The 24,343-nt window shown below is 37.9% G+C and overlaps 1 protein-coding gene across 2 annotated transcripts; it reads left to right on the plus strand.

Annotated features, from left to right (window-relative positions):
* Window positions 1-1,269: 1,269 nt before the first annotated feature.
* LOC105342931 (uncharacterized) lies at window positions 1,270-23,125 on the plus strand. 2 transcript variants are annotated; one of them, XM_034472895.2, is made up of 10 exons: window positions 1,270-1,412; window positions 16,074-16,275; window positions 16,551-16,732; window positions 17,568-17,699; window positions 18,504-18,589; window positions 19,132-19,252; window positions 19,741-19,821; window positions 20,963-21,084; window positions 22,130-22,369; window positions 22,692-23,125. In XM_034472895.2, the coding sequence occupies exons 1-10, from the start codon at window positions 1,388-1,390 to the stop codon at window positions 22,839-22,841; spliced, it is 1,341 nt and encodes a 446-aa protein (XP_034328786.1). In that variant the 5' UTR covers window positions 1,270-1,387; the 3' UTR covers window positions 22,842-23,125. The 2 variants fall into 2 exon arrangements, with proteins under 2 accessions (XP_034328786.1, XP_065926330.1); XM_066070258.1 differs by lacking the exon at window positions 1,270-1,412 and adding an exon at window positions 15,374-15,395.
* The last annotated feature ends 1,218 nt before the right edge of the window (window positions 23,126-24,343 follow it).

The raw sequence follows: 24,343 nt of genomic DNA on the forward strand, positions 1-24,343 counted from the left end.
CAAATTAAGTTAATGTGTATAAAACATAATGTTTGTTATCCGGGTTTTTTACTCTGGGTTGGTTCAGGCCTGCCCGCTGGATGTTACGCCACTGACAACGCACTCCGAATCATTACTAAGAGGTCTGTATTGGTTGATACTGAGTGAGGTCAAAGTTTATTATTATTATAACTTTCAAGGTTGATCGTTGCTATGAGGTCACAGTGGTTGTTAAGATGAGGTCAAGGTTACATGTTACTATAAGAAATGGGCGTTGATTGTTACTGTAGGATCAGGATTGTTACTGTGAGTCATAGTTGATTGTAGGTATGGGATGATGTTTATTTTCAGTGAAGTGACAATGATCAGACTGGCGGTAGTGGAGAAGCAGCTTATATTGCACACAATCGAATTAAGATTAGATGTTAGATCCGCTCGCTTACTAGCTACACAAACGAGTAAGGTATTGCACACGGCCAGACCTATATGTTAAAAAAATCAAATGTTTCCAGGCCTTCTGTGTATTTATTCAAAAAAAATTAATTCACCCTCCCATGTATGGAAAAAACCTATAGCAACCAACTTTCAAAGTAGATTTGTTGTCCATTAAAACGTTTACACTCATTCTAACAGATAGGGAGTGAAAAAATTAAGCGTCAAAAAAGTAAAAATAATATTCCATCCTAACCTTTTTTCAATTTACCTTTTAAAGTATCAAACTAATTAAAATTAAGCCCATTTATGCTCCCGTATTTTCATATACTATTAAATGTGCATATGTGTCCATAGACATCGACATATCAATGTATGGGTGCCTCGAAGATGTACTTTCGAAGAGATTAAAATAAAACAGGCGCCTCACAACTAATTTTGTACATTATATTTGAAACATGTCGTATAATATTCATCTTTTATTTCTGTCGCAACAATTTGTTGTTTGATTTTTTTTCATTTTCAAATAAGAGAAACAAAGAATAAGGATTCAAATTTTTAGATGAAAGCTATTTCATGAAAATATAATTGTCGGGAATGTTTTGAATGCTTCGAGAAATCTAATAGCACAATGAGCCGCGATGTTTAATGAAGCAGTCATGACTTAATTTTGAACATGACACGTGATACATTTAACTACATGTATGTCTTTTTTCTTTAAAACATCTGTGCATTTTTTCATAACGGAAGCATGGAGGAAAAAATATCGAGGGAGAAAAAAAATCGACAGAAATCGCGTAAAAAATAAAACGAGACATTCAGACTTATGTGACAAAATTTTCCAGTTAGTTCCCTTAGTGAAATTCTTGATTATGTCAATATATGAAAAGGGGGTGTGTTTCGCGAGGAATTCCGGCCTCGTTTTCGATCCGCGCAGCAGACGCATAGTCTATTTGCTAGTTCTCCGTACAACAAGATGGCAGAAGCAACAGACGCTACATGTAAGTTAATTTTTTTTAAGCATTATAGAATTTTATTTTGATAAAAATGGACAAAGTGATGAGTGTGTGAGAGAGATAGATATATAATGGACCGAATAACGGTGAAAGAATATCGGGGTGTTTTGAAGATTTTAAGATCTGAATATTTTTTTCTTTCTCTCGCTCTTTCTTTCTCTTAAAATGCCTTGAAGAGAAAAAAATCCTAATTTGGGTTTTAGACAACCAGCGTTAAATCAAGCGGAAATTTTAAATTCATTTCAACTAAGGCGGAAACATTTAAAGCGCTCTTGGAATGTGTTTCAACTTTTTTTTTCCCGGAGCGGAAACTATTATCATAAGATGTATAATGGAATATAATATTCGCTATTCTATAAAGCCATTCTCCTCCATTCTTCCCATTCAACGACTGCGAATGCATTGCCTTATTGCATGATTTTTTTTTCTCCTTATGGAAAGAAAATGATGAATTCTGTCTTTCTTATCGATTTTATTTGCAAGAGACAGAGAAAGAGAGATCGAGAAAAAAAAATGCAAGCGACGCGTATGCGCTGTAGACCACAAAGCAGAGCCCCCGCCCCACGATGCTTCGTGCTGCCGTCCCGTTCAGTTTCACATGCAACCAATTTTGTCGGCGACATTCAATGGGGCGCGATGCAGGATTTCTTTTCTCTTTTTTTAAATTTGTGCATGGATTTTATATTTACTCGATGCAGTGTTAACACAGCGATATTGTGTGCGTTTGGGTGATGTTACAATTTATTTTTTTTTAATACATCGCGCAGAAAGCATTACAAGGTGCGAGAAAAAAATCTTATAAAAATGTAAGCTGGGATTTTATTGTAAAAAAAGGAGGAAATATTTGACGTGTTCGAGCCCACTTGTCATGGAGGTGTTGGGTAGTCCTTATCCTATGACAGAGGTGCGAATCACTTCTGTCATGTGGTGATTTCTTGAGGCTGTAAACATTACAAATTCTGTACTAATGCCGTGTAATACCATCACTCTAATTCAATTTGCTTCGCATCGAATCGCATTTGTACACAGTTGGTGTGTTTACGCCCCGCGGTCAGAAATCACTGTCAGCCATTGATGTAGGCCACATATATTACTACTAATACTACAGCATGTACACTAAGTAATGAATGTGGACAAATTACCTTAATATGTTTATATATCTATGTGACAGAAATAAATAATCTCTCTCTTTTCTCTCTCTCTCTCTCTCTCTCTCTCTCTCTCTCTCTCTCTCTCTCTCTCTCTCTCTCTCTCTCTCTGTATATGTGAGTGTGTAGCCTTCAACGCGATGAAAAAAGTTAAGAATTTATGGGAATTGGATAAATATTTAGAATTCCATTTCGCTTTAGACCACATGACGTGTTTACACATTCTACGAGACTAACGAAAGACACGTGTAAGAAATTTCATGTTCCCCGCCGTATCATTTACCTCATCTGCTCAATACAAGACAGGCGCACCCCCCCCCCCAACAACTCTCTCTCTCTCTCTCTCTCTCTCTCTCTCTCTCTCTCTCATTGCGAAGTTTTGCGATGACAGCCTCAATTATGTAACAGTACACACACTTATAATTGAGTGCTCGGTTTTGAGAGCAAGGAAAAAAAAATCGCTTCCTAGCTACCTCGGTGAAGAATGAAGTGCCACTCATTATAAAGTAGGGCTTTTTGCACTTCAAACAGAAGCTTTAAAAAGTATCCCTGTAATAATTACGGCAAGTTTTTTCCTTCTTTTCTTATTCTGAGAGGGTTGTGTTATTGAAAAGCTTGCTTCGTTAATTCTTACTGTTAGACCTCAAGCTACCGTATGCATCGGTTCCTTCCGCGTTTTAATTAAGCTGTTTATAAATCGTCTTAAAAATGTCGCCCTCCTCCGCAGTCACATGCTGAAGTATTCAATGAAGTGTCGCCATTGTAATTTTACGTCTTCGTAATTGAGGACTGGACAAAGAAACGCCTAATACATACATGCATACATACGAATACACGCACTGATAAATTGTACAGCTTAAAATTAAGTTAATAAAGAACTGTTCAGTTCAGTTCAGTTCTTTATGAACTGAAATGAACATATGTATACATGTTTTGAATCTTTGTGATATTTGCGATTGTCAACAAATTAAAAATGTTTAATTTATAAACACCATATAATTTAGCGATTTTTAGATTAAAATCACGTTTAGCTGATTGATTTTCTTCTGTTTCATTTCAAATCCCTACTTTCACCTTTACATCTTTCGGCTAATAAACAGAATTTTTAATTAGTCATTAAAGCAAACGTTGATCTGGTACTTGGGCGGTAGAATCCATTATAACAAGTTCAATGCAAAGAGGAAAACAATACGTTATCGATGCTACTCGGTTTACTGTGCTCCCCTATCCAGCTTCGTACGTCTAGGGTTTTTTTCAGGAATATGTTAGAATTTGAAATCTCAGACAAATCAATATGAAGCGAGATTCATAGAGCGAATGACTCATTTTCGGAATTTTTTTTCTCTCCCTCCATTAGCCGAAGTAAAATAATTCACTGTAGCATTATGACTAAAAGAGATAGGGAAAAAAAGTAATTCGTCACTGGTCTGCTAACAGTCATATACTTATAGTAATCAGCTTCGAAGTGATCTAAACAACTGAAGATCTCTATAAAACAATTAATGAATACAGGTCATTTCAAAAGAAACGTCTATGATTCACACACAGTGACTCAGCTGCTGAGTCGATGGATCGACAGTTATCGTATTTTTCGATAAGCGCTGTAACCCTTTCTTGTTTATGTATTTTTTCTTTCAAAAATGCATTCCTTGGGATTGGCAGGATACATAACACAGGGAGTTCATCATTTTCATCTCTGACTTTGCCAGCTGAAAAATTAAATTGATACAACACCCCCTCCCCATCATTTAAGTACCCCCATCTACCTCCCTTTCAATTTTTTGCCCGTTTTTGGCACTTCGTTTCTTATTCCCCTTTAAACCACACACACACACACACACACACTCTCTCTCTCTCTCTCTCTCTCTCTCTCTCTCTCTCTCTCTCTCTCTCTCTCTCTCTCTCTCTCTCTCTCTCTCTCTCTCTCACCTCATGGGTTACCCCCACCCCATTTCTCACTCCGGAGAAAGCCCCCTATCAGACGGTATGATGTAACGTATCAATCACGGGCCGACCCCGACCCATCAGAGTCCAATCAGACACCGTTTGTATAAATATTTGAAACTTCCATGACACATGCAACGTTGCATCCCCCGGCGTATGTTTATTTTCCAATGAAGTTTGTCAAGACGTTTGTGTACATCCGGGCAATTTAACAGTGTTTGGTTCACCCTAATGTATTGAGCTTGCCAAGGCCGCTGGGGCAGGGTCGTGGAGTATGGAACATTGCGTGTCGTTAAATTACCACAGGCTGTGTAACAACACTCCGTCACTTGTTTTAGTGAGTGAACCTGTGTTTAAACCAATTAATGCTGAATAAATAATGAGAGAGAGAGAGAGAGAGAGAGAGAGAGAGAGAGATTTTCACGTCAAATGACGTCAGGGCGTAAAGTTTACGGTGCTGAATCATTGGCCAGGTTCGGATTCTGGCCTGTGGGTTTTTGCTCCCTCTTGAATTGTGTGGGTGGGTTAACGGCTGAGGTACGAGTGTCATTATCACTTTCTCAGTGGGTTAAAACAATGGTTATGTGACTAACTGTCTTATGAATCACGCCGTCCATCAGTTAAGGTTAATCTAGGTCAACAAACTTTGCTCTCTACAAGAATTTTTGGGTGGGAACCGTTTGGATGTTTTCGATGACTGTGATCTCAAAAACAGAAGATTTATTAGGCGAAGTGTTTCCTATCCTCAGCAGTCCGATTTGTGAACTGATCGTTAATGAGGTCATCAAACGGGGCTTTCAAACTTCTTTCTTCTGAATTCCTCAGTGACTTAAATGGCCCTCATGAAAAATGACATGACTGAGCCAGGTGTCAGTATAAATGTCCGTTCGTCTGTCTGAATCAGTATCTGATATTGGTTTGTTTACGGTAGCCTGTCAACTCGTGGAGGGGGAGACCGGGAGGGGGCACGCTTATCACACGATAAGGATCCGGGAGCTACAGATCTCTGACATCCACTGCTCTCAAAGAGAGCAGCATGGGGGAGAGAGTGATAAGAAAACGATTAGAGTAATAATCTCTCTCTCTCTCCCCTCTCTCTCTCTCTCAGAGAAAAATAATAGCGTTTGTCTAAAAGACTAATCCCTACCCCCTCCCCATCGAACCCTACACCCCCGTCCCACCCCTTAATTCATTATGTTTGACGGGACAGACAGCTTTGACATTCTTTGTTCGGGAGCTGGAGTCGTTGTGAGGGTTAATGATCTGTAATCTACTGGTTGTGATATCAGAGCCTGCCGATAGCTGTACCGCACCGAGGGGGGTTGTGTAGGATGAGGGGTTTAACATCTGTAGAGTAATAATGTTTTGATAAGGACAGGCACTGTACAAATAAGACGTCAACAATTTGTTTCGACATAGACGAACGGTGATACTTAAAATCATGTGTTGGGTTGGGGGGGGGGGGTGCAACGTCGTTGGGGAGATGTACTAGACCATCTCTTTAAACCAGTGGGTTAAATGCAGCCATTCAATATCTGTCAACTTCCATTCAGCCAATTTCAAAACGACCAAAGATAAGCCAAAGTTCCCTGGGAAACATGAAACTATAAGAGAAATCAGATGTGAGTTTTGCATCTCTTGATATTGTTGAGAACCTTCATGAGAACCCATGAGGTCAACCTCCACAGATGATACGAACAGGGTAACATTTAACCTTTTCAGCGTTTTTACACATCGTGGTGTGTGCTAGAAATGTAATAACCCTCTCAGCATAATTCAATTTCGAGCATAGCCTTATATTTGATTATGTTTCTGAGTCCGATGATTGCAGGAAAATGTCGCATGTGTCTGCGAGCGAGATCTCTTTATCACGTGGAGAGTCTCTCATTGATGGAATACCTCTGTCAGATGTCAAACATGGACACAAACCACCCCGACCCCAGAGAGCTGGTGATAATCGTCTGCTTCTGACGAAACTCAAACATCTTCCTGGATCTTATCAAATTCTAATTTCGGCCAGACGCTTCAATCAGCGGCATCTGATGCGTGTCCGGCACACGGTCCCGGGGCCGCTTAAGGGCATGCACACTTTTAAAAAGTTACTTTCTCTTAATTTGCGTTAGATTGCAGGATGAGATTTTTGTTATTTTCATAAAAACGCAATTCTCACTAAGTATTTCTTAAAGTTCACAAACTTCCTCGAGGCTTTATTAAGTACTGTAAAATTATTGTGTAAAACGGAAATTATTCAATTGCGATGTTGTGTGTATTTGCTTAAGAAAACGTCGTATTGTTTCCGCTTCGATATGCATGCATGTTGCAGGTGTTTTCTTGAGGATCGTTACTTGGGGAAAAAAAAGGGGGGGGGGTTCTTCAGTGAAACGCAAAAGGTGGGAAATGATGTAAAACACAATAAAAAGTCTGTGTGACAGTCAAGTACTTCCCTTTTTGAGTACTTTAAATATTGAGAGGCAGATCAATGTTCATAGGATTATAACAAAGGATGCGTCAGCAATCCGGTTTTTTTTCGTTGGGAGGGAGTTTGTATGATGAATTTGATGTAAAGCCTCCTTTCTCTTTAACTTTCTGAGTGTCCACAGACCATTAAATGTAAACATTCTCAGAATTCTAGCAACAAATTCCTGTGGACTGCCTTCCTAGCTCCTGGTATTTGTTTTGGCTGCGACCGCGGTGACATACCTGTCAAAGCGGCCATTACCGCTGTCAACACTGACCACGTGACACGCTCCCGTGAGCAGATAATGCATTGCCTTGCTCCTTGGCCCGCGGCCTCGGGCAACAAAACCCCGCGCTGTCTCTGCTTCTTCCTCTGATGAATAGCGGATTCCATCAGCATGAGCCCCCGCACACGTGCGAATCAAACCGAGGTCAGTGCTTGTGGTCAGTTTTACGTTTTTTTGAACGTACATTGATTCTGCGAAGTGTTTCGTTGAATTCTTTAGTGAGAATACATGTAGGTCGGTATGCCAGCCTTCATAGAGGGCCGCTGCATGTTTAGTACACACCCACTTCTCTGGGTGTCGTAATTTCCATCCTTTGGTCTTATTTGCGTCTTCCAAAGAATTTTACATCATGTAAACCTATTTTCCTGTCAACCCAATTATCAATATTATAAGTCAACGAACTCTGATGAATGAACCCCCCTCTTCTCCAGTATTTGTAAAGCACCAATGGCGTATGTTGGATTTTAATAGAGAGAATAATTGGCGCTGTTCTGCCTGGTTCGGAGCTCTGTTCTCCCCGAGTCTGACCAATTATGTTGATCACTTTGACTTGGATTGCGTTTCCGCGAATTGAAATAGAAAGCCATTTGAGCCTGCACATGCTGCACGTGTTTGGGACAGCCTCTCTTCAAGTTGGTGTCAACGATGAAAATAGGGACGCTTAAATCATAACAAAAATATTGATTCTTGAAAACGATCCGTATCTCAGTCCAAGGGCTTTTTTAGCTTTCTAAAAATTATCATGTCTTTTGTTAGTCCACTTTGCTTTTGTAATAGTTCTGTAGAATTTTCAAACAAATGTATGAAATCAAAAACCCCACCCAATTAAGAATTCAATTAACTTTCGGGAGATTCCGTTCATCAAAGAGAATATTTAAATGAAACTTACGTAACGTTCATACAGCCGATGGGTGAATTTCATTTAACGTCTTATAGCTCCGGTTCAAGCTGTTTCACTATGTGTCCAATGTTACTATATTGTATGCTTAACTTTAGTCGACTTCAATCTGCATTCAACTCTACGACCTTGAATCAGAATAAAATATTTTTCAGAGTTGCTTTTTGCCAAACATTTTGCATTATGATTATCAACAGAATATCCCCCTTTATCGATAGACCCTTCATATCAAGGCGAATTCCAGTAAATATATGTAGATTACACATCATTACTGATACAAAGATTTAGAAGTTGAGGACTCCCCACTGATCAGTGGTACCCCCAGGGTAATGCCTGGCTCTTGAAGCGAAATCATGGAGGCCGTTAACCATAGCGATACAGGGATAACGACTGACCCGCTATATACACGATATAGTTCTTATTTCTGTGGCTTTGTATCTTTATTATCTGCCTCTTGCAGACTTGGTCCTTAATATTCCACATCTACATTATTTTTGGAAATCAGTTACTGTACGTTTCAGTAAAAAAAAACTGTCGCTCTCTCTAAAATCCCCTGTGAAGATTTTACCTGTATTGTAAAATTCCAGAGGCCGTTTTTTGTATACGATTAAACATCTGATAGTGCCAAACTTTAGATCGTTAAAAAAACCAGAACTGGGTCACCGTCAGGATAAATGAAACTGGAGCAAAAATTCATTTTTGAAACTCCGGCTCAATGGAATGAGTGGGTCAGATTTCTACAATGAAAATAGCTGCTGTCTACTAGAGCATGAGTGAAAAATATCACCGGGACACAGAGTGTGTGACAGAGACCTCAATGTGGGGGGGGGGGGGGGTGGTGAGGAGAGAGAGAGAGAGAGAGAGAGAGAGAGAGAGAGAGAGAGAGAGAGAGAGAGAGTCATGTGGTCTGAATCGAAATGGAAATCTAAATACTTATTCAATTAATTCCCATAAATTCTTAACTTTTTTCATCGCGTTGAATGCTACACACTCACAGAGAGAGAGAGAGAGAGAGAGAGAGAGAGAGAGAGAGAGAGAGAGAGAGAGAGAGAGAGAGAGAGAGAGAGAGCCTCTCGAGTTACTATAACATTCTTCTGATACGAGACACAGTATTAATCAGGTCACGAATTCTATTCCCCGGCGAAGCGACTCACGAGCCCATCCCTCGACACAGCATCTGGAGAGAAATTCTCAAAGATACGGCAGCAGGACAGCATAAATGTTACCAGAACACAGGCATGTGTCAGCCCGGAGTTGTAAAGATATCAAGACCGACTTTCATTTAAACGTTTACTTAGTATTTGATGCAATGGACTAATGCTGGGGAGTCAGTACATAGGATACTAAGGGACACAGGCATCTGGCGATATACATGCATATTAAAAATCAACACTTTCTACCTAATAATACCGTGTCTATAATTAAGGTAGTGGGTATATTTTTATATGAGAAAAAAATATATAACGACGTCAGATGTCTGTGGGGGTATACGTATAGAGTACAAATAGGGGAGAGATCATATTATGGCTGTTTTCTTGCGATGGCCAAGATTTGAAGTTATGTAGTATAACTATGTGGTTCAAAGGTCATAGTTCGTGATAAGACAAGATGATCAGGGGTAGTGAAATTCCATTCCTCGAATATTTTTGGTTAAAGTATACATTTTTATCGCTTAAATATTTTCTTTTATTAAAGAATATGATGAATGAGTGAGCCATATATATATAGCAGTAGCAGGAATTCCTGTGGTCATTCAGTGTGTACGCCGGGGCTGTATAACACTTGTTAATAAATGGGGTCTAGGTCTCCTTTGTATATATAATATCATAAACAAACCACTCCTTTGAATAATGGAATTCATTTTCAATCTGTGAACACACTGACAAATTTTGAGTCAAATCTCTGCGCATGACATCAATCTGTTTTCGCATGCAGATATGCAGAACTAGTGTTTTAACCTCATAAATAGACTTTGGTCGCGGAATCGATCTGTGGAGATGCAGCGCGCGTTTTAGCGTGGTTCTGTCAAAAGGACTCCGCCGCCGATGTTCTCTGTATTAAAAATAATTACTACGCAGTCATAGCGCAGCGAAACAAAGACGAAACGGGGGAACATTGCTGCATGAATATTTTATGAAATTAATGTACTTTGTATCGGTAGTTTTATCAATAGCCATATTGCAAAGACGACCAGCGGCTAAGCGATTAGGGGCAATTTTACTGCATACACTGTTGATCCAACGAATCGGCAAACCAAAAAGGAGTCGTTATACCCTCCCCTTTATCTACATATATACGTATCCTCATTACAAATCCCCGAGGGATAATGCAAAGAGTGTTTAAGCATCTGTACCTATTGATTGCCATAAACATTAATTGAGACAAAGGACTCTCCCGGGACTCGGACCAGACACGGTTCGTATTCTGTTTCACCTAACTGTCGGCGCCATTGACGGTCTGTTGACCCTTGACCCCGACCTTTGCGTTCTAAATCAGTCCTCTCTGTATACTATACTAACTGTAAATAACTCAGACAGCAGTATACTCACTAGGATAATTGCACCATCGAGAAAAATGAGATATTTCTGTCTGTGTTTCCGATTGACATTCATTTCGTTGACTATGATTCACCAGAGGGTGCTATCCCACATGATGAGCTCTTCACACGTTATATATACGCACAGTGTACGCCGGTCAAAGTTTTACTGTTGTAACCATATTTAGAAAACAGAAAAGAGCTCAGAACAGCACTTTTACCTTGAGTCATTTTACGTGTAATTATGACGACCCATACAGAAACAGATTATACATACATTGTTACATACATTTAACAAAATATACAATTCGTACAAAATGTAACAAATGACTTTACAATTAGAAAACTATATGAAATATATATCTCTACAATATTGAATTCTAATTTTCGAATATCTTTACTACCGGTATATACGTATACAAAATATAACACATGGACATACATTATATAGCAACTGTGCACGTACATGGAGCATACACCCCCATATAATCTGTTGAATATACGTAATGTATTGAACATTTGCGTGAAAATGCAATATATATCAACATATTTGTAGTATATTTACAAAAACGCGCATATAATGATACATACCATATACATGTATATTCATTGATTACTACGGAAATGTATAGATCCCCCCACCCCTCTCCGACGGCCCTTAATTGGCGAATAAACACATTCTATATATACTATATATTACAATAACATAGATATACAATTCCCTAAATGAATGATACATGTCAATACATTTGATATCTGACTTCATAAGAACTAAGAACAAATGTATCATAGTCGTTTTACATGGTAACATGGACCAAAGCTTGTACGAAAACGCTCTCATGTGAACTTCCTGTTTTTAAAAAGTTTGAACCTTTATCAAACTTATTTCAATTATTACACAACGCCGCGATAGATCTAGAAGGAAACCAAGAGACTGATGACAGAGACTAATGCGGACCTGGAGGGATGAGGTACAGGGTCTGTGGTACCACGCCCTCGGAGCGGAGGACTCACTCAATCCATTTATTGGCATTGACTGTCATGGAAGTGCTTGGATAATTGCCTTACACATTTTTTGTCAGCTCTCTCTCTCTCTCTCTCTCTCTCTCTCTCTCTCTCTCTCTCTCTCTCTCTCTCTCTCTCTCTCTCTGAGTAGAAACCTCAGATGACCGTACATAAACTAGCGTGTTTATCCGATCTATTGACCATGACCCCGTGAAACATAACGCCCAGGCAAGCATAAAAACAACAACATTACAAGCCTTGAGTGGCCCTCAAACCGAGACCAATAAAACCCGCGAAAGACGAATTAACGAGACACTAATCAACAATTTATAGTCTGACCGGACATCTCAGCCCCACCCTGCAGGTCTGAGGCGGAAACCAGAAGAAATCGACATCATAAGTGTATGTAAATATAAGACACGGAAACGTCTCCTCCCAGAGAACAATATGCCCATCGTGTGGTAAAGTAGGGGATGTTTTTATGTGTGAGTGTTATAAATAGGGCAAGAATCTGAAGGAATTTTAGGTACCTAATAAGTGTGAAGACGGTTGGCTATTTCTTTGCCAGCATTCTCACATTTAGAGGCCGTTCTTGACAAGTGTCGTTATCGCTCGTTCTTGTGAAGCCCTTGTATTGTTTGGGTTCCCAGGGACGCTCTTATGTGTGCGTTATTATGTGCACAATAGCACTAGAATTTAGCTGTACGTACTAAACACTGATTTTTTTTCTTTTTTTGCGAGTCGGTGATTCCCATGTAGTGCAATCAAGTACACCTTCAGTTGACACTCCGATTGTTGGGAATCAAGTACACCTTTTTCACCCTCTAAGTAAAGCTCAGCTACGAGCAGCTGACAGCACGGGAATGAATTGGAATATAAATAAATATTTCCTTTTCTCTCACATTTATTCAAATACAATTTGAAGTTTCCTTTTTGCAATTTTACAAAAGGGCTGCGGAAATTTTCTCACTTTCTAGGTGTCCGTATTTCAAATCCTGGACGATTCAGCGTGTAGTTATGCACTAAAAGAAAGTCTTTTCTCATTACAGCTAAAACACACGATTTCCTTTATTATTCATCAATTATTTACTTGTGAGAATGCACGGGACATAAAAAGCAGAACTTCTTCGAGGTTTTATCCTTTAAGATTTTTTTTTTCGGGGGGGGGGGGGGGGGCAGGACAATATAAAGAAATTCATCTTTGCTCACTAGTGTTCATGATAAACAGAGCAACAGAGTATACATCACTGTATCGGAGGCGCTTTCTGTGTTATTCTTTGCGCCTGTCGCAATTACACTTCCATAAACATTCCGAGAGGGGCAGTCGTTAATTGTACAGATTCTAAGTGCTCGTCAATTATTCTCTAACCCTTTCTCTTCTGTTTAGTGTCTTCTGTGTTGGAAGAAGAAAAAGCCTTATACCAACCTAACCAAAAACTGTTGTTTATCGTTCCGGTGCTAGTATGTCTCGTTTTGTGTCTGGAATGATAATTTTTAAGAAACAGATATTTTTCAGTGATTAAATTTTTTACACCTTATAAACGGTTGTGATTCTTTCTGATGTATGTAAATGGCATATGTATTCAGCTATTTCAAAATTTGTATTCGCAATGCCAAGAGAACGAAAATATACAGTGCAAGACCATGGTTATTGTTATGAAATAAAAGAAATAAAAACTGAACTCCGCGAAGTAGTCGCTAAGTTAAAGCAAACAGCCGACAGAATGGTATACATCGAATCCACAGGTGTGAAGACCAGACCTGTTGCTGGATTCTCCAGCAGAGAGAAACGTATAGATTATGGAATGTCGCTCAGACACGGTCTGGTTTAATGGAGGTCGATATGAAAATCAGACTATGCTGTCTCGCTGATGTGATAAAAATGGATCCCCAATGAATAAAATTTGCTGTGAAATTACTGTGCAATGCTGAATGCAGCAATACTAAGGAGTATTGATTTCTCTGAGAAGCGATGCAGAAATTTTACCAGAGCCGACAGGCAAAAACTTTTGATACAACAGAAATCTCAAAGATAGATTATGCAAATAACTGCTTACTCGAGATGCGTCCTTTAAAACGTCATTTCCGGTACATGATCTATTTATATAAGTCTGGAGACAAATGAATATTTGAACATCAAAAATAGTTTTGAGGGAAAAAAAGTGTTTGCCGTACTAAATTCAGTCGCAAGTCAAAAAAAATTCTGGACACTTAAAAATTGGTTGTGTACAAGTAAATTACGTGTCGAGAAGTTTGGAGGAAAAGAAACAAGCCCATTTTCAAAACCACTAAATATACTTGACCAACTTAATAGTTAAACGGCGCATATGTCAAAACTGTTTGATTGAGGATGCAATTATGAAATAGTGAATTTATTTCCGGGGACATTCAATGGTCCTACCAATGTTACTTAAAGATCATGTTACTGAACATAGTCAATGGTAATAAAAGTAGACATTCCCTCTCTCTCTCTCTCTCTCTCTCTCTCTCTCTCTCTCTCTCTCTCTCTCTCTCTCTCTCTCTCTCTCTCATTCATGCGCGAATTGAAAAATTATCAAAGGTAAAATGTAGAAGAGAACAATTAAAAGAAAATATGATGTCATTTCGCTTTAATTCAAGATTAGTTTGGTAAGGCCTTATGCAATGTTCTACATAAATAGATATTGATTGTGATTTATGTGTAAGAGAGGAATAGACCTTGAAATAATGCGGTTGAAACAAAATGCCATATTAAATGACAGCAGACATTAAATAAGTCTTTCGAGCAGAGCCAATTCGCAGTCTCTTTAGTCGCGTTCTCGAAAAGCAAGAACTCCGTCTAATGGCGATCACCGCTACGCAAAATGGCGTACGGGATCACGGAATTCAAACAGACAGATTGTCGGTTATTGATTTTGAACTTTCTGGAAAGAAGCGCTGGTTGCTTTTTCATAACGAACAAGTACTTCAATGTAGTTCTGAGGGGTTTTTTTGTCTGTGAAGAATGATGACAAAAATAAAGATCGTCTGGACAAGTTTGCTATGGAAACCGTGTCTCGGATGTTTGTAATCAATGAATGAAGCCGATAACTTTTACAACAAGGTGGCCATTAATTGCCCACAATGTGTTTGACATGGATGTGCAACAAGCAGATTAGACAAGAGGTATTACACCACTGTTTACCATATTCCCATTGATAAGTTTTATTTCAAAAAGAAGCAGAAAAAAAATCTGAAAATCCAAAATGCCAATTGGCTTCTCACTCAAAGATTAAAAGAGTTGACATTTATTTTTCAAAACGGTTCTAAATACATTAATATGTTCCGTCCATTCATAGCCCGTTTGTTCTCGCCGTTCTGCACAGTCTTTTAATGCTGTGGAATGTTTCTTGTGACTGGCTGCGCACAATAATGTGAGTGATTCATCGCGGTCTGGGGCTGCAGATTTTGCAGGGGACGATGGTCTGTAGATTAGAAAGCAGTGCAGCAAGAAAACTGCAAAAATCCATAGTGCAGCCAGGCAGCAACAAGGAATCGGCTCCAATGTATGCACTCAGTTCCCGGCGCTAGCTGCCACACAGCTCTTCTGTTACATACATCGGGACAAGTGCAAAAGCGAGGGATGTACCGATGGAATCGTTATAAATTCATTTAATTAACCCACTAAAGAAAGTACATCAAAGGAGGGTCTAACTGGTACCTCCTGTATGCAATGTAAGGGCCCTTAGCTCGTTTTTTGACTGACGCGAGTGCGTTACTATTGAACCCAAATGTCCCGAGGATAGTCAGTTTTAAAGAATCCGCATGGAATGTGGGGATTTGGCGCGGTTCTATCGCACGTTCGGATGAATTTTATGTTTTTCTTGAATACGGGGGTTTTCGGATTGGAAACCAGCAGGTGTCGGTTAGATAAACTCAACACATTGGCTTTATCAATTACACAGAAATTATGCAGAATAATCCCTATCGATTAGTTTGAGATATTGCTGTTACGGGGCCTGATTTTAAGTAAAGGAAATAACTATTTGTAAAACAGCTACCATCTAAAATGGTATCCACAGTTAGAAACACACATTTAGTTGATCTAAGCGACGCGTTAATTCCAAAAACTACCTCACCAAACGGTTTCTAGTTTGTCAAATGCCTAAAATGGCGGCAACGCAGCAATGTGTGGGATGCATCTAAAAGCAGTTAAACCTTGGTTTGAATGAATGAATGGATGGACGAATGTTTTACGTAAAACCTTGTTATTTAAAATGATCTGTCATTATAAATACTGCTGTTTAAAGGTCTTCTTTATAATTTGTTTTGGTAATTCCGAACCATTGCTGTTTACGATATCAAACTATATATGGACCTGTATCTCTATTTTGGCGGTTTTTCTCTCCACAGTGGTGCTGGTAACGGGAGCCGGGGGGTTCATCGCCACCCACATCGTGAAGCAGCTCCAGGAGGAGGGGTACCGCGTGAGGGGCACAGTCCGGTCCCTGGAGGACGAGGAGCGGATCAAGAAACTGAAGGAGCTCTGTCCAGACGCCAAACACGAACTGGAGCTGGTGGAGGCGGATCTAACCAAACCGGAATCCTGGGAGCCGTGAGTACTGGGTTTCTGATTGTACAGTGTCCATCCGATAAGGGAGATCACAACTTGATATTGTTTCCCATCCTTTGGGAGATATTTTTGCTAACTGAATAAAATGTATTGGTTAATTGGGTCAAAAGACACATGTATTCTATCTAAGATGTATACGTACATGTTAAAAATCAATAGATATATACATGTAGTAATATTCAAAGCGACGTTTTCGCATAGAAATTGAGATTCAACGAAATCCACGAAGTTTAAACTGTTACATATTGTGTTTACAGGGCTGTGAAGGATGTGAAATACGTGATCCACGTGGCCAGTCCATTCCCCACCCAGACTCCGAAAGAGGAGAGCGAACTCATCCAACCCGCCGTGGAGGGGACCCAGGCCGTGCTCAAGGCATGCGTGGCTGCCAAGTCAGTCAAGCGTGTCGTTCTGACCAGTTCCTGTGCAGCAGTAGGATGTGAGTAGCTTTGATGAAGAATTCCACACTCCCAAGCGCCCTTTCCGCTTCTCTAGATACACATCTAGTTACTTTTTTTGTTGAAGGTCGGAGGAAAATAAAAAGAATCCGTATCGGAAATTTATTACATGTGAATCCACTGTTCTTAATGGATCACAAATATTTGCAAAACAATGGTGGATTATTATCGGTTTTTGAGCGAGGAAAACCAAAATACCAAAAGAGTTAGGTTGATATTAAGATAAAAACGCCAATTCAGTGATTGGTATGACGCAAGCTGGCTGTCACAGCGGACAAATCGATGGTCCCATACAGTCGGCGACATGTTCAGTCCCGGTGACTGTAGGTGAATTATTCATAATGGTCCATAAACATAGGACCGCGTGCCACAAAACACAAAAAATGTCCACATATAGCAGGTGTTAGGTGTAAAATCAAATTGAGAGAAATAAAGAAATATGTACATGTACAAAGTATTGATGTGTGGAGAAACATATGATACATGTACAAACATTTTTAAAAAAGAGTATGTTACGATTTTCAGATGTTGTTTACCATATACATGCAAACCAATCACCAGCTACACATGTATTTGTAACATTATTCAAGCAAAGCATTTGTCTTAATAGGTAAAATGCCCCAAAATTGAAACATTTATTTATACTTAACTTTATATTATAATATTATATGCTCACTGATAACAAAAAATGCCCAATTCATTAGAGTGGATGTTTATCAATTACAATATATAATTTCACCTACAGGTATACTTTGACCGGTGACGTCATATATCGAGTGACGCACACACCTGTATAATCGATTCTTTCTTTGTCAGGGGGTCCCGGGGCAGACACCACAAAGACTTTCACTGAGGAGGATTGGATGGAACCGGAGAAGTTGAACGCCTACGGCAAAAGCAAGACCCTGGCCGAGAAGGCCGCATGGGATTACGTCAAGGAACTTCCGGGTACGTCACAAGCCAACAGACAACAGTTTCAACTTCAGTTTGGTCATACTATTATTATCAACATATTATCTATAGTTACAACCTTTCATATTAATTTTTAAATTTCAAATGCGTTATGTTTTGGTGAAATATTTCATTACATGTATATGCTCTGCGTATGAAATACATGTAACTGCAAATTCGATGAGACCGCCATCTTCAATTATTGGGATAATATGGTAAATTACATTGTCCTTCATTTGAATCAGATATATGATTTGGTTGGTAGACAAATTGCTTGTGACTATACAAACATTTATTGATACCGATAAGTAATAAACAATAAAGCCCTCAGCATCGGTATGGAATAATAGAAATTCTGGTAATAACGGTTATAAATGACAAAGATGTGTTTTATTAACTCTTACTGGTTATTTTTTAAATGAAGATATATTTATACATCATGTTTTTAAAAAAGAAATGAGACCAGATAAGTGATCAGCACGTGTAAAACTTTCTGTCTAAAAATAGAATTAATCTGTAATGAGATACCGTAATGTTACATAAACAGACCCCCACTGCACGCATGTTTGTAAATGCTGATGAATTTATTAAAAAAATATACCAGACAACATGAAATTGGCAGCTACGAAGTCATCTCGACAATTGCGCGTGAGCGCTTGTCAAGGCTGGTTACGTAATAGGAATCGTACACTCCACTTTCGGCATTTTTTCCTCTCCTCAGTATATAATGTTTATGTTTTCTTTCTCTCGTTTTTTTTCGATCTGTCACTTTATGATGCTTTCTTTCTCTCATTCTTTCAGACGAGGATAAAATAGAACTGGCCGTCATCAACCCGGCATATGTGATGGGACCCGTCATAAATGGGTCAATGAGTACCAGTTCTGAAGTAAGTAGGTCAACAAAACAAAAAAACAACAAATTGTATATCACAATCTGACTCGAGTTTGTCGTATCATTTATCTAATGCACTGGGTGTGTGTTTCCTCCACATTCCTGGCGAGTTTTGATATCTCATTTTCACAGCATTCTTCATTATATTCATTATATCGTCCCTGATTATTAAATTCTTTCAAAATTGTCCCCTAATTGTTAAAGTATTACATATGGCACACATTGTGAACACGAAATTGGCCTTACATTTACCTACATACACAAATATAAACTGTAAATGGTGTAGAACCATATTAAACGATTTATAAACAGAACATATTTATGTATGTATTATATAGCATAGTAAGCTTGACATTGAACTTTGGACTCGGGGACTTATGTAAACACTTTTGACTTGTGTAAAGACTTTTGAGAGCCAACACTTGCAGTTCGCACTTATCTGTGTAAAAAAAACAACATTACTTGTAAACTTATAAGCACTTCTGCAAACATACCTTTTCGTCACTTAGTTCACTTATATATTTTTTCTGTCTGTAGGTTGTTAAGCGGCTTCTAGAACGTGAGAAACCATTTGTTGCAAAGCTCAACTTTCCCGTTGTGGACGTGCGCGATGTTGCCGCTGCGCATATCAAAGCCATGACGCTAGATGACGCTGCTGGTGAGTACTCAATATATGACGTCATCAGATCACATTTCCAAATAATGTATTATAAAATTTTGGTTTTACAGAAGTTACCGTCTATCTTTATACATTATTAAGTTTCCAGGACTTTCGTTGAAATAATATTTTAATCATGCATGCGCGGATCTAGGGGTTAGGGCCTCATCCCTGTAAAATTCACATTTCTTTGAGTTTTCACTAAAAAATTACCAAAAATATGCCTCCGACACCCCCCCCCCCCCCCGAAACATATTCTGGATCCGCACATGATGATTTATGCATATAAAGTTTAAAACAAATCGCATGTACACATGAACCATGTTGAGAGATACATGTCTTGCTGTCTCATGAAGCAAACAACAAAAATATCTGATACACTGTAGTTTAATTAATTATTAAAGTTGGTATTTATTGTTCAAAATTAGAGATGAGACTAATGTGCATTATTACTTGGATACATTTATGATAGCGGCGTATTGTTGTAGGTAAACGTCACCTTATAGTTAATTCTAATGTCTGGATGAAGGAGATGGCGACCATCTTATCCAAGGAGTTCAAAACACAAGGTAACCAGATCACCATAGAAACACAGACACAATTAGAAGTAGTTTTAACGAGTGATATTTACATTTTATGTATTAAAAGACTATAACCATTTTATGCTGCCCCTATTTTAAGAGTAAAGCGATTGTACATATTGTTTATTTCTTTATTTACACCAGTTTAAAAAAGAGGTGTATATGTGCAATTCAAATATGAAACACAATATCTGTTTTTTTTGTGATGGTCGGTTTTTTTCCTTTGTTTTTTTTCTTACAAAACCAAAATATTTCCTGTTTATTCGAAAACGAACAGGAAAAAAAATTGGAGATTTTATTTTAACTTGAGGCATGCGTTCAAATTACTTATACCTAAGTGTTCTTATAGATAATACAAACATCTCTTGAAAAAAGAAGGTTTAACGCTAATATCACGGTACATACAAACAAGCTTATCGCAAAAAATGTTCCCTATGCTAAAGGTTCCTTGAATAACAATCTATTAAACTGTGATTCAAATTTTCACAAAAAAGAAATAAAAACACAGACAGAAATGTATTTATAATGTCTGTTAAATTTGGCACTTATGAATGTATATAAAGACGTTGAATCGCCCACGTTTCGAGCTTGCAATATTTATCAAGGTAGTAAAAATACATCCTCATGATAAGAAAATTAACAGTATATAGATCGAGATCGTAGATAGGACGAAGCCCGCCGGCACGACTGTGTGGCGTAAAATAAAGCATCACTTCTTCATTTCAAGTGGTGTGTACAGCATATTTGAAACAAAGCAGAGTTTGTTTGCAAGTAAAATAAAAATGTTTGGAAACTGGAATAAATATCAGCTACGAGGATACAAGTCTAAACAAATATCTTCAGAATTTGAATTGTGTATTTAAAACTGTAATTATCTTTAAAAAATAAAATAGTCACTGTAAAGGATTGTATCTAATCTCCGTTGAGATATATATTCTTGTATCACATAACACACACAGTTTCAGATAGGTTAGCATTATCTTTATGTTCCGGTGTGTACATCATCTAGTTCAATACCGAAAAAAAATTCTCAAGAGAAGTCTACGTTGACTGCGTGGTTAAGGAACGATAACTCTTCTCATCTATCGAATCATCATAATATAATTATTGAGTTTCCTTTTTTTTAAAGGTTACAACGTGCCCACGGCGAACTGCCCCGGCCCCATCCTGTGGCTGACCAGTCTGTTTGACCGAACCATCAAGATGGTGATGCCCGATATAGGGAAGGTCTACAAGTTCGATAACACAAGGGTAAGTTATGAAAAAAAAAAAAATAAAGATCTATAAATTCAATGGGTCAGTTTAGACAAAATTAACATGTCATGTTTATCAATCTACAAAACTCAACTTTGACCCGTTCGTGCATGGGTTGACATTGCATATGATATCGGACATTTACGGAATAGATACATCGACACACCATATTGTTGACAGCCTTCACCACAATTAAAAAGCCTCCTGTAATGTAGCAAAAAGTTGCAGAATCGCTCCGAAACGATTTTTGAGAAAATTAATGAAGCTGCATTGAAAACAGCAGTCAAATTATCATAACAAACCATTGTGAGGCTGTAAATACCTTTCATCTTAAAAATTTAGTTCATACACGTATTAATGAAGATTTCAACACTTTTTCACCAACGTTTTTTACTCGCTTCTAATTTACACAGGATGTACATTCGGAACTTTCGGGATTTTTCATATTACATGCACTGAGGTAGAGCATGAAAATTTACACGTATCTGAGTTCATCCATGCAGATGTGATATTGTTGAAACATAAACTAAAGATCCTCCAATGATTTAGCGTGAATTTAATACGCATGCCCAAGATTGTAAAATCCAAAAAATGCAGATGATTTACGGATCGTTGATTATTAAGTAGCGAAGCTTGATTGAGAAAAAATAAAAACAAATTGGTAATATCCAAGTACCAATGACGTTCAATATACTAGTATATAAAACAAAAGACAGTGCTCTTTCGATTTCTCGGTATTTAAAGCCCCAAAAATTCGAGTCTATTATTTTGATATAGTAGTATAGTTGAGAGGATGGATCAAAACATAGTGGAAAACTTATTAGTAATTATTACACAGCGTGGCGGACAGATAAATGTAATCTTCTACCAGAAATCTCGTTAACATAGTTATAACTTAGAACTTTTTAAAAACAATTAATAATGATGTCATTTGTCTTTAAGGTTTTCAAATGATGATGTGTCTGCTATTACATGTATAACTTCATTGCGTTATTGGAGACCTCTGTGTTCCAGAAATGACCTCTGTGGGGTTTTTTTTCAGATGAAGGACGTCCTTCAGATAACCCCCCACGAGATCAAGGACACACTGATTGAGATGGCCTACAGTCTGATCGAGGCCGGGCTGATAAAGAAGACAAAGAAATACAAAGGCCCAGGGGGCGGAGAACAGGAAGAAGACGGGGAGAAGAAGGAGGAAGGCGAGGGGACGGAGGGCGAGGACAAGCCCAAGGAGAACGGTGACGTCAAGGATGAAGACAAGAATGAAGACGATCTTAAGAAGGTAAGATGATCGTAAACAAGTAAGATGATCGTAATCTGGCGAGATATTGTTGTTAAGGTCATACCATAGAATCAGACTTAATTAACTCAAAGTCATAATTCGTACAGATAAAATACGTTTTATAAAAACATGCAAACAGGATTAAGATTTTTTTTAAATCTTTAATCTTGGTAAACTTAAGGATTAAGATGCATTAAAAATATAGGTAATCCAGTTTTGTAGCGTGCTTTTCGATAAAATTTTGGTACCTTAAGTGATTCTAAAATGTGATGCAATTGAGCAAAGGGACGTAATTCATATACTTATTCCTCATTCATTTTAGGAAGGAAAAGAAGAAGAGAAGTCGGAGAAAATTGAGGACGTGAAAGAAGAGAAAAAGGATGGCGAGGAGGAGAAGAAAGAGGAAAGCAAACAGGAAGAGAAGAAGACAGAGGAAAAGTCAGAACCAAAGCCGGAGGAAACCGCGAAATAGACGGAAATCTCGACATCTCAATTTGACTTGTAACAGTAGTCATCTAGCCATGACATATTTTTGATAAGATTCCACATTATTCGATAACGTTGTGAGAATTAATTGCGAATTTGCGGGAGTATAAGGATTTTGATGAGAAGAAATGGGGGTAAAACTTTGATTTATATTTCAGACACAAACTACGTGGGATGCTACACGGAACACTAGTCATGGTTTCATAGATAATTTATATATATATATATTTTAATATAAATTGATACAATTTATAAAAAAGGACCAATGTTTTGATGGATTATTTTTGGCATTTTTTTATTCGTACAATCGGAGAAAAAATAAGATTTAAAAAAAAACCAACAAAGTGCTAAGAAAACTTGGGGGTTTTCCCTTCACATTTTTCATTTCGGTGTCATTATGGACCTGGTCACTACATTTGTTTATTGAAATCCTGCGATTATTACACCAAATTGTTCATTTTATGACGGAAGTGCAATATCTAAACAAAACAAGGGCGTTAAAATTGCATATGTTGTTTACCAATACAGTTAGATCCGGAATGCCCAGTGCCACACGTTATATGGGTTCTGAACTTTTTGCTTTGACTGTATCGAAATAACAGGGCCCAGTGTCGGGAAAACCGATCATGCTTTCCTCAAAATACTCATTTTGTTTTCATTAACCACAGCTTTTGTGCATTGTTATTGATAAATTGTTTTCTCACTTAGCAGACATACAGTTCATATTGAAAGCGTCACCAAACTGTTTGAATAGCTTGTAACCATGGTAACCTGGGATGTGTTTTGTTATTACTCACAGAGAAAGCGTTGTTAACTGGTTTCTGATTGCCTTCATTTCTCTGTCACGCATGCGCATTCTCGCTCAGAATCCATTAAAAATGGATCAACTGTTGTTTACGTATTGTAAAAATAAAATAATGAAGCTACAACATGTAATGGCTGCCTTGAACTTTATTTTTTATCAAGACTTTATTTCACTTTTGCTCTTTCCCCGTTTTTTATACAGATATATTTTCTTTTTTACTTCTTGTGTGTGTAAATGTATTGAATCATTTTTGTTAATTTTTTATATGATGTCGGTATACACTTACACTTTAGCTATCAAGAACATGTTGTTTTGTCGGTTATTTAAGTCAATTTGTTTTTATTTTCTATAAAATTATTAGAGTCAAAATTGAGATAACAATTATAGTTGTGGGAAAATTAGAAAAAGCTACTGAATTTTCTGTTGTAAATGATGTTAAAGGGTGAACAAAGAAGATTGAAAAATGTTTGATTCTGAATATTAATCAAAACATACACAAGCGAGATTTACTAAGTCTATTCCATATTATGTTGTGTCAGTGATATGCAATGCAAAGGTTGTATTTAGTTTTGAACAGTGCTGTAGTAATTATTTATATTGAAAGAAAAAGTAGTTCTTATATGTTTGTAATCTAAAAACAAAGGAACGACTTTTCAGTAAAAGTAAAAATAAAAGGTCTTAGT

Source organism: Magallana gigas, chromosome 8 (genome assembly GCF_963853765.1).
Source record: "Magallana gigas chromosome 8, xbMagGiga1.1, whole genome shotgun sequence".
NCBI lineage: Eukaryota > Metazoa > Mollusca > Bivalvia > Ostreida > Ostreidae > Magallana > Magallana gigas.

What these genes read in the sequence shown, in the direction of transcription:
- LOC105342931 (XM_034472895.2), top strand. Translation starts at nt 1,388, where the DNA reads ATGGCAGAAGCAACAGACGCTACAT. An exon ending in GACGCTAGATGACGCTGCTG is followed by an intron (nt 19,253 to 19,740) that starts GTGAGTACTCAA and finishes GTATTGTTGTAG; the next exon opens with GTAAACGTCACCTTATAGTT. An exon ending in CAAGGAGTTCAAAACACAAG is followed by an intron (nt 19,822 to 20,962) that starts GTAACCAGATCA and finishes TTTTTTTTAAAG; the next exon opens with GTTACAACGTGCCCACGGCG.